Source organism: Cryptomeria japonica, chromosome 10 (assembly GCF_030272615.1).
Source record: "Cryptomeria japonica chromosome 10, Sugi_1.0, whole genome shotgun sequence".
Classification (NCBI taxonomy): domain Eukaryota; kingdom Viridiplantae; phylum Streptophyta; class Pinopsida; order Cupressales; family Cupressaceae; genus Cryptomeria; species Cryptomeria japonica.
The window spans coordinates 122693545-122705594 of record NC_081414.1 but is presented as its reverse complement, the minus strand read 5'-3'; the positions used below and the strand labels follow the sequence as shown (position 1 = coordinate 122705594).

The window sequence follows — 12050 nt, the reverse complement described above, 5'->3', positions numbered from 1 at the left end:
CCTATCACATAGACGAGTACAAGGAGAGGGTGATAAATGTGCCCAATTGAATTTTTTTGTTGCGTAACTTTCCATAATCTCTTTGGAGAATAAGAAGGCTCCTACATAAGATGGAGCTAGTGGGAGTGGCACTGCAGCTACTTGTCATTCAAATGAACCAAGTAATGACCTTGATGCTCTCAATAAAGAGCACTATGAAGATTATTGATTGTATTTTGTATTGATATGACATTTAAAAGTGACTTATCAATTATCTTTATCACTATCAACTATTTTTAATTATAAGTATTTTTATATATAGTTAATAGTAAATATCACAGTTGAAAAAATCAAGAAAAACTCATTGAATGTATGAGTACTCACGCACCAAGAATGGCGCCAAGTCACTCGCAGAAATACTCGGCACCACATTTTTCAATAGACTCGCCGCATGTCATAAACAAAACTCACCGAAAATCGCAAATAATGGTTTGAAAACTCACAATTTCGAAGAATTGGTGGATGCAATATAAATGCTATTCACAAAGCATGACCAAGGGCACAACACAGCTTTGCGACGGTAAATACAAGAAAGTGACTGGTTTCATTTCATCTCTTAGAATATACAATAATGAATAATATGTAATATAAATACAAAAATAATACAATATAATTAAGATACATTTAGAATAATAATATTTATATATTATTCTAAATTCAACAATACATATTAAATAATATATAATACAGTATACAATAATAATTATTTATATATTATTCATTATTCCATAATACATTTAAAATACTATAAAATATATAATAATTATTATTTAAATATTATTCTCAAGTCAAAAATACATTTAAAATAATATATAGAATCTAGACAGTACATGATCCAATTTTAAAGTACTTCTGAGCACTTTTGATATATTTTACTGAGTCTGAAGTTAGAATTTTAGAATTTTTTGACAATCTTTTCTACTTCAGTTTCTCCATCTATTCTTGCTTCTAATAATTTTTGTGCAAATTTTAGCACATATAAGTTGTTTCCTGGGTTAATATTTGAGCTTAGGCTGGGAATTAATCTCTCACATAAGTCCACAATTGCTCCAACTCCTTCAGTTTTCATTCACAGCCTTGTGAAGATTCAGTCCCATGTCCCCTTTTTGAGCTAATGAAATAATTTAATAATGTAACTTCAATTGTCCACAAAGTAACTTCATTTTTCACTTCTGCATGCTCTCTATTCTCATCCTGATAATGGATCACAGAGTGTGATCTGAAACGTTGATGCAAAAAAATTCACACACAATCTAATCTAGAAACAGTTGATCAAGCAACTTATGTTTTCTTATTAAAAAAATTGTTTTACAAGAGGGATCAATCGAGACTCTAGGAATGGGGTCCAAAAGTGATGTACTTTATAAAAGTTCTTCTAGTCACTTTTCAAAAACCAAGTTTGGAAGGAAAAGGAGAGAAATCAAGTGTCTAGTTGCTTGTCCAACATAATGTGGCCCGACTAACATTTTGAGGTTCAGTAGAAAATATTGCAGGCATTTTGTATTCAAAAATATAACTTAAATGCCACCCGTACTCCCATTTTGAGAAGCTGTACCATATTAACAGAGATTGCAGCAATTTGTAGCACGTGTGGGTGAGCCATATAGCTCAGGTTGGAAGCTTTACAGAGATATTCTGGACTTCGGCCGAATTTATTAGAGATTATTGGCACCTGCCTGTGTTTCTGCTATAAGATTTTCGCACAGAAGGTTTTGCAACAATTTGCTTCAGTACCATCACGTGAATATTTGTTGTTTGTGCTTCTTCAGCTGGCTGCATTACTTGGGTAAAAATATTCTCTTCTTTCTCAACTATAGTATATGGTTTATACTTCCTCCACTACTGTTATAAATAATTTCAGAAAGGTTGCTGCTGTTCTAAATAAAACATTTCAGTGTTCATAACATATGTAATATAAATGGAGGGTTTTCCAGATGTTCTAATTAGATTTATACATCTGGAAAGCATAGCCGCCAGATAATGCTTTGCATTTTGTAAGTGGATACTAGAAGGTTTACCAGCAGATTCCTCCTTAATATCCGCACTAACATTGTAACAGTAATTAGATGGCATAGCTGCCACGATCTGCAGTTCCTTATTCCAGTTTCACGTTTGCTATAGATGGCCTGCTGCCAAAGTAAGCATTTTATCTTCTAGTTTTGCATGAAATGTAAATTGTGTGGCTTGACACCAATAAGTGAAATTTATTGTTAATGTTCACATCCCAACTACTGTATGCTCTCAGCTTGCCCACATTGAAATCTTGGTGATTAAAAATGCTTGTGTTTATGTTTTGCTTTGAAATTTTGAAAAGTAAGCTAAAATCCCAGCCAGGGACATTATATTGAGAGCTTGGTAAAATCCCTACATTTCTCAAACATACACAACACTTTAAATACCATAAAATTTCTCCATATTATGGCAATAAGATAAGCTTCATCCTTAAGTTTGCACACCATATCATACATCTATGAAATCATGAGATGTAAGGTAATTTTTCAATCATCACACAAAGTATAGTCAAGAAAAAGCACGTAGTAATAGAACTACCATCAAATAGATTGTAAATTTATCATTGTAAGAGATTACGTAGAAATCATCCCATATATGTATCTATTCTGGTCAACAACTGAATAAGAATGGCCTTACAAAAAGAAAACTGTAATCTAGAGTCTATGAAAGTACCTGCATCAAGGATATAGACATCCGATAAGTAGTAATCTGATGCATCCTCCCCACCTAGCACGATAATTTTGTTCATCCATGATGAACAAGTGTGGCTATCTCGTGGAGAAGGAGGTGTACCAGTTGTTGCAGCCCTTGTCCAACTTAAATTATCTGCATTAATAAACATTCATAATCAGGCAGCCTTCTAAAGGAATAGCATTGCACCATCACAAAAGGGTCCAGCTAGATCAAAATTTAAGTTGAGATATTCATGGAAAAGAAGGAAAAGCAAGTGAGAATATTCAAACCTAAATAGCATGCTGCATGTAATTAGAAGTAGAGCATTTCATCTTATCAAACTAAATGATATGGAATAGATTTTTTAAAATAGCAAATTTGAGAATTCACTTATAGTTCACACACCCGATTTTTCAGCTAGTGTTCTTGCCAATTCGGCCTAAATTAGAGCAGACTGCTCAAATATTTTATTAAAACTATGAACATTTGCTAGAAGTTTCTCCTCCTCTTGTCCATACTGATGATTTTTTTGTTTGTTTGTACTTGGTTTATCACTGAAATCACTAAAGTGAAAGTTAAAAGCTCTTGCTTAACTTCCCAAGCTAATTTTGAGGGGTGTACTTTACAACTAAATCACATATGATTCCATCCTTCGAAATTAGTATATGTGAGTACCCTGTGCAAACAACAATCCTCACTTTACACAATCAAAATCAAAGCTCGATCTCAGGTTTGACAAGAAAAAATCTCTGATTCATTTAATAGAATATTTAAATAGCCATGCTATTTTTAAGTTGATTCTAAATTTTGACTGAATTTTCTCTATGATCATGAATTATTTTGGAGCATCAAATATTTTAATTGTGTTCTTCTGACATTTAAGTCCATTTATCACTATTCCGTTCACTCCCAAGCATCAAAATCAGCCAAAGACATAGTGTTTATGCATTCAATTCCATCAGACGAGCTATTTTTAAGTCTACAATAGACTTGTCACTTATATATGGAACCCATAAACACACATGGATTTTCTCACAAATTTAATAGGGTGCCACAATGTTGTAATTTATGAAATTTTGGAATTGTCATGAACGTTTGTACCATGGCCTTGCAACTCAAATACATACACAATTGCAAATAAAGATGTGCAAAAGGAGAGAATAAAACTAAATGGACCTTAATTTTCAATAAGCTCGTAAAGGCAAAGAATGTAACGTTCTGCATCATCCTCTCAAGAATCTCTCATTTGAAAAACTATGCAGAGACTAAATCTTTATATGTGCCAAATGAGAGTGGAAGAAAAACAAGTGAATAAAAACCAGCCAAGAAATATTCTCAAAATATAAAATAAAATAATATGAAATCTTTCAGGCCAGAAGCCAGCAGCAAAAGGTATCACCAGAAAAATATAAGCATGTATGATGTAGTTACTACACACTGAAACTCTCCTCCCATGGATTGTGTACATCACCCCCCTCTCCCTCTCCTCCCATGGCCATAATGGCCATTTGGGAAAGAGATACAAAAAAATGTCAATAGAAACCAGATTAATGAATGTCAGTTGTGACATGACTATAAAATAAGGCCCCAACCCCATTCCCCATAAAGCTACCTTCTCTATAAGCCTTAATGGCAATCTAGGAAAAGATTGAAACACACGTTGCTGTGAATGGTTCAACAATTTCATCATGTTTGTGAAACCAATTTTTAAATTTGACTACTTCTTTAAATATAAAGTCATGATTAAGTCTAACTATTTAGTTCTTGCATAACATATTTAACACTTCCATCTCTTTTCATTTTTGAACCCAACCAATGATATTAGCGTTTGTAGTTATTTGTATAAATGTAAGGCGAATTTTTTAGCCTTGCTAGAGTTGAGTAGGAATTGATCACTTATGCTCTATACCATGCAAGATTGGCTGAAGATTGTAGCCACCCAAGATCTAGAAACTTCATGAAAGCACAAGAGAGATCAGCTATGAAAGAATAATGCTATTCTATCAAAGGATGCAAATGATAGATTACTTACAACATGAATTGAGATTACAAAGGGGACCCCTTGGTTATATAGGCCAAGGTGAACATAAGATTGCATAAGATTATAACATGTGTCTTAATCTTATGACTTGAGACAACTAACATGATAACCTAGGAAACAATAAGTAAATGTGATAAGATAAGATCACATGACAACTAAGACTTCTAGAAAGATTTCTAAGACCTATGTTTTTACTAAAATGTGTGATTAGGAACTGGGTGATGAACATGCTAGGTAAAATACGCCTTTCACGCCAACAAATCAGGACTCATTATTTTTAATATTTTAGGGTTAACTAACAAAGTATGAAGCATATTACTGAGTTACTAAAGTTGTGTAAAAATTAATTTAATCTACAGTTTTTGAAAGTTCTAGTTAAATATTTAAGCCAAAAATTTAAATCACCAAAATATTTGCTTAATATTTGGCTATGAACATTACAATGGTATCAAAGTTGGTTTTCCTACCAACCTATGAATCAATGGGTTTCCTAAAATATCTAATGTGTGTTAGAATGAGCTCTCCAAGAGCCAATAGTAGCAAGAACATAGGCAATGCCAACAAGTAGATGACTATGAATCGATATATTGAAAAACCTCTCCAACCCACCTTCCTACAATCAAAAAAAGCCTAAAGGTGTTCCTATAGAAAGGACTCAAACTTCAACGAAAGAAGATATCATTTTCAATTATGCAAAATATTAAAAGCTCCTAGTAGAGATACAAAAAGAAATACCTTTCTCAAATTTAATGGAAATGAAAGGAGTGAAAGGTACAATGGGACAAAGGAAACAAGTTATATTGAACAAAGCCCAAAGAAAAATTTGCAGCCACAAAATGGCAAGCAAAATCCAATTCCATTTGAAACATCACAAGATCGAGGAAAAACAAAAGGGGTTAAGGAGGAGATCATTAAGCATGGCAAAGATAAAATAATGTCAAAAGAAGAGTCAGAGATTCAGATATCTAATAAAGAAACCACAAAACAAATGATGGAACATGAATTGGTGATGAAAGTAGTCGAGCAGAATCTACTTGAAGAAGAAAAGAAAGAACAATCTCAACTGCAAAAATGGAAATCATCACTTTCAAGATGGATTACATAAATCCTTAGTATGAGGATACAACAACTCTAGCCCGAGAAGCAAAAGCACTCCTAGCAACATGTGCATCAATCCCATATATGAATCAGAAAACTGATGAAAAATCCACAATATTAAAATTGCATCAACACAAGAATGCAAATCATCAGGTTACCAACACAAAGCACACAATCCCAAGTTTACAAGATGGAATGATCTATTCTTCTATCCCCCAAGAACCCAAAAAGTTTAATCTTCTCAACATCATTAAGAGGGGAAAAGGTAAGTATTTTAATCACTCCCATGAATACAATTTAAAATTTGAAGGAGACAGTAATAGCACAAATGTACTTGACATATTGTCTTTCCCCCAATGTTGTGACCATGGGAAGTGCTATAAGCATGGGAAATGAATTAAGAATACCACTTTCAATGAAGGACACATAGATCCTTTCACTCAAATACAAAATCGGCTATGCGTAAAGGCATGGGATCCTAGCAATCAAGGTGTCCCTGCAATTCAACTTGGCAGAGGATGCAACACTCTACTATCATACTAGTTGTCTACAATGACACGCAAGAATATTTATTCACTACCCACATTCTATGATGGATATGCAATGGGATAATAGAATATTGTGGCAGCAGATGATCTCATTGAGTTTGACTAGATCCATTTTATTGTCCTTATTGGAGGCCTCATTCAATTGTAGAGAATACACATGCATCTATTAATAAAGTGTACCCAAATGGCAATTGAAAGGCGGGCATAATGCAAGAAAATTTTAATTTTTTGATGAGGTTAATATCATTGTTCCTAATAGAGTTAGCATACCTTGCACCTAGATAAACTCAAATAATCACGAATGATCATAAGGTATGTAATGCATCCCAAGCTATGATAACTCATAATTATAGATGCAAAATAATTGCATGCCTTGAGTGACTGTCTACAAAAGGAAAATATTCAATCTAGAAAGATAGAGTTTATGTCTGAAGGAGAAGATATGGTGTTCAAAGGTGCCTCTCAGGGAACTATAGGAGAAGTCACAAATAAAAAGATTTCATGCAAGGCACCAGTTGCTTAGACAATAAGTTGCATAGAGGAGGGCATTGATGAAACTTGTCCTAAACAAAGTTACTCCTGGATAGTTGTTGTATGATATTTGTGTGAGCATATATTATAAGGTTAAAAATCTATCCTATCACCAAAAACTTTTTAGTTATATCATTAAATTTTATCCAAAAAATGAATAGATCTAGTCACTCCAAAATCTTCTATGCAAAATAGGTACAAGAGAATTGTATTAAGGCAATGTGTCTAGCTTGTGGGAATCATCATCAATTCCTATATTTAATTAGTTTTTTGGCTATAAGAAATAGGGCATTCTATAAGTAGCAATCAATTAAAAATCCTTATCAAGTCTAACATTCTATATCATAATATTACTTCATGTACAAATAAATTTCTAACTAAAACAAGTTTTTCATTACAATAATTGATATAAAATTCTAAAAAGTAATTTTTTCATGTCTACCATTTGTTTGATATATAACCTAATAAGCTCTTAGTGCATCCAAACCTCAAAATGCAGAAAAATAAAAAATTATTGATTGCATCTCAACACACATTAGCAGTACCTTGATAATCAAGGACTATCAATCTTGATCAACTTTATACACCACAAATACAAAAATGTTTGCTTTTACATTTTGTTGCTTTTATAACATTCTCAATGTGTATTCTTATGAATGGTAATTACATGCATTTGCTCAGCATTGGCCATTGTATTCTCATTGCCAACACAAATTTGCTATCTCTTGCATTTGTCCTTCAAGAACTCAACAAAATGCTCATATTAAAGTCCACTCCAGAAAGAACGCATTACAAAGTGCTTCTAATGACCAATGATAGTGTCTCGTAATTATGCCAACTTCCAATGCTAAAGAGATTATCCATGTCTCTCCAAAACACCCAAACAACTGTTGCCTTCTAAGTGCTTCCAAGAAAATCCATGTTCGATGTAGAACAGTCATTACTCAAAAGTGTATGTAGTAGTAACTCATGAATTAATGTTGGAACACCTCTGCCCTTATGCTCATGTGTATACCATAGATCATAACCCAGCTAAAACACTAACATTTGCAACTCAAGACCAGGTATCGAACCTTGGTTTATAGACCCGTTGTCCCTTCACTTCTCCAAGTGCATGCCAACCAAAAGCAAGTATCTCCATGACATGTGTCACAAGTCTTGGAATTACGGTAGTCTTAGACTTCATCAAAGAATCCCCAATGTCCCCATTCAAGTACACTCCTTCATAGGCTGGCCTGAAAACAGTAAGTTCTACCATGTGAGCTTCTAAAAGAGATAACTCCTTAATCTCTCCACAAATGACCATTAGCCCAGCCAAATTACTTATGCCTCCCTCTACATATATAGATATAACACTAGTGGCTGATCCACCAAGTTTGTGCTCAACTATCCCATTTTCCTCTATGATTTGAGCCATCAATGGATTCTCTAAAAAAGGAAACTCACAAACCTCATGATGCAAACTAGTTATCCCAATAAAACTTTCTGAATCATAACTCTTCCCTAGTTCACACAAATCTGAAAATTCTTCTTGTAAGTGCTATCTTGCTTGGGCAGTCAACCACTTGGCCTTCATATCTCTTTGTAGCCATCCATCACATGTACCTTGTGACTTCTTTACATCTCCCCAGGTCTGATGTACAAAATCAGAACCTTTGTGGCTTAAACCTTCATTACATTCCTCACACAAAGAGTGCCCATATTGGGAGACGACTCAATACTATCATCCCTATGTTTAGTGGGATTATGCAAAGGTGAGAGACTGTTGTTGCCAAGCAAAAAAATAGAATGCAGCCATACCTTTCCATGGTGTCCTCAAGAGTATTCAGTAAATGCTGCTCCAAGAGATGTCTCTAACTGAAGATTACATGCCTCAAGCTTGATTTGAACCTCCATCATCTTGGCTGTCATGTTTATAGTTGTCCCAAGGTGTGTACTCCACCAAAAACAATCCTCCTCAAGGTTGCCAACTGTCCCAACAGAAGTACTATTGTCAACAATCAGAAAATCAGAATTTTCTGAATTCAGGGCAGCATCATGTTCAATCAAGAAATCACCCTCTTCATGATGAGATTTCAAAACACAAAGAGATCTCTTCCATTCTGAATCAAGGATAATTTCTTCTCTAATTTCACCCCTATCATCCCTTGATGGCCCACAAGGAGCATAAACAATCTTTTCTCCTTTGATCATAGTTTGAGCCTTCATTGCAACTTCTTTACTGGGAGGTTACTTCTCAACAAAGGCTGGTCCAAAAGAAGCATGCAACTGAAAATTACATGCATCTCCTTCAAGGTCTTTATGTCCCCATTGAGCTTTCCACAAATAATCTGCCATTATCTTATGAGTATCATCAATGTGAGTTAGAGATGCACTAATCATGTTTTCATTTAACCTCAAATGAAATTCCAAGTGATGTGACTCTTGAGCTCTAACATCTTCAAACAAATGTTCTGATTTGTCTTCATAATCGTACCATTCCAACACAGCTCCCTTCACAACATCTCTTCCACTAAACTTTTGTTTTGTAGGCTATCATTATGTGTTCTATAATTGGTTACCAAGTTGAAAGACAAGTGGTCATCCATAAATTAAGTTACTTAGAAAAGAACCTATGTCCTAGAAGTTCAAGTTGCAGCCGAGTAGGGTGTTGAACAGTGACTTCATACATTAGCGTGATTGCAATTACATTAAAACCTTTGACCGAGGTGATGTCATTTACTATAAGCGTCAATCAGATTGTTAATCCAGATTTACAACTTGGCCAAAGGTCATACTAGTTAGGAGTAGCCTATGGTGTGCGACCGACTAGGGATTGCGTAGGGCTAAACACCAGTCTCAAATGCCATGAGTTCAACTTCTAGCTACCTCCCTATGAAGGGTCGGGCCTTTCCAGTTGGAAACCGCACGAGGGACTAGTAAGCCCGTGGTTAGGCGGAAAAGCACCCTGATGATAGTTTTCCTCTTCCAAAACAACGGAAAAGCTATTTTAAGATCAGAATGTATTTCAGGGAAACTGTAAACTCTAAACCCTTCTTACTTCCTTTATTTGAATTATTAATTTGAAGATGTTTTTCATATGCACTAGACATAAGAGCCAGTGGGTCAGCTATACCAAAATGCATTGTGTCCTGCGGGTCAATTGAACTCCAATATGTACAAGTCGAGCAAGGGTGGTGAGTATTGATAGCGCGTTTAACGTGCTTGCAATGTTAAAACCTTGGCCAAGGTGGTGCTGCATAATGCAAGCGACCCTCAGATCACCAGAACCAGATACACCACTAGTCAGAAGGGTTATACTACTTGGGAGGTACCCATAGTGTATGACTGACTACTTTGTGTAGGTTCTAAACACCAAGCTTAAATGGCAAGATGACAACTAAATCTGATCACTAGTTTGCACCGTCGTGTAGGGTCAAGCTACTTCCTATAGGAAGGGAGCACGGGTGACTAACAACCCTGTGGTTGGGAGGAAAAACCCTTGATGATGCTCTCATCTCCCAGGCTATGCCGATGCTTGATACAAAAGAACTCCAATTGGAAAGCTTATTGATTGTAATCTCTAAACTTTTATCTCTTCTTTGAAAATGGAAGTTTCCAATTGAATATCTTTTTCATAGTAAATAGCAAAATTGCCATATGATGCGTGCTTTGGTCGTTAAAGCACTAACTTTCTTAACTTTCCTTCAGATGAATCAGTTAGATTCCTATTATGTTGAAGAGCAGTTAGTTAGTAGTTACTACTTCAGCTGAAGTAGTTATGATTTATTCGAAATGGTCAAGTTACAATAAGAATGTCAAAACTTGGGCTTGAGAAATATGTAATATCCCCACTTTGAAATACAATTTAATGAAAAAAGATAATAATAAAATTAAAATTAAAATATTAAAGAATACAATTAAATATGATTAAATTTTAATTAAGTTAATGAATGGTCAATGACATGAAATGAAAAGTTGCGACTCCCTCAAACATGAGATATAAAAGGGAGAAGAGAACCTCATTTGAGGGGGTAATTTAAGAAATCAAAAGTGCAGACCTGATATACATAAGAAGTGCAGATCTGAATGTGAAAGGTTGTGTTCCTTTCAAAAGGCAGAAATAATGAAGAGTTGCACTCTTTCAAAGGGTGTTAATGGTGGAAAGGGTGTGTCTCTTGCCAAAGGGGCATACATGATGAAGAGGTGTGGCCTATCCCTTACATTGGATGATATAAAAAGGAGAAAGTCTCATTTGAAAATGATCCAAGGGAGATCAATTTCAAGAATAATTTATTATTCTCAAAGGGCAGCAATGAAGAGTGACAACTCATTCCTTATGAAGTGGTGTGACTTCCCACAAGTAAAGATATAAAGAAGAGATTAATTCAATTGAGAAAGGGCAATTGGAGGAACCATCCATAAGATCAAAGAAGACAAGGAAGTCAATGGATCAATATCTAATATCAAAATTAATAAGGGTGAAAATTAGCAGACTTTGATGTTTACAAGAACAAGATTTAGGGCAATCTCAAAAGGGGACATTACAAAATATCAGTTAGAATTGTTGAGTATGTAAAGTATTAAAATTAAATAGAACAATCTTAATTAAATCACGTGAATAAAGCTAGAGAGTAGTTAATCATGAAGAACCTGAGGATGCCTATAATCCTAGGTTGAACTAGATTAGATCCTTAACCTAGAAAGATAGATTGGGGACCATTATGAATTCCAGTCTAGAGAAAATGCTTGGATACCCTGAAATCATATTGTATAGCTCGAAATCAAGAAGGTTAAATTGCCTAAAATGAAAATTTAGTATCAAAAGATACCCCTAAGACTTGATTAGCAAGAAAGCAAAGGAATCTTGTGATCAGGTACTACTCTATCTATATAAAGCTATATGGGGAGCTATTCACTGACAGATGAGGCAGATACTTGGCAGGAACAAAAGGGCTAAGAAAGGAATTAAAAAAAGACTGCAAATCGATCATAGGAAATTGTTGTTGTGAGCCCAAGATAACGCAGTGCTTGTAAAATTTTAGATAGAATTTCCAGGATTCACTACGGAGGTTGTTTTGTATGGGACACTCTTAAGTTCCTACGATGTAATCCTAGGTACGAATTGT

The 12050-nt window shown here is 34.7% G+C and overlaps 1 protein-coding gene across 3 annotated transcripts in view; it reads right to left on the bottom strand.

The window, feature by feature from the left end:
• Positions 1–12050, bottom strand: part of LOC131046605 (acyl-CoA-binding domain-containing protein 6) — a 157924-nt gene that overhangs the window by 120701 nt on the left and 25173 nt on the right. For all 3 annotated transcript variants that reach the window (XM_057980381.2, XM_057980380.2, XM_059213065.1), the window contains one exon: positions 2725–2877. In XM_057980381.2, the coding sequence (XP_057836364.1) occupies positions 2725–2877 (153 nt within the window). The remainder of the gene's footprint in view (positions 1–2724; positions 2878–12050) is intronic.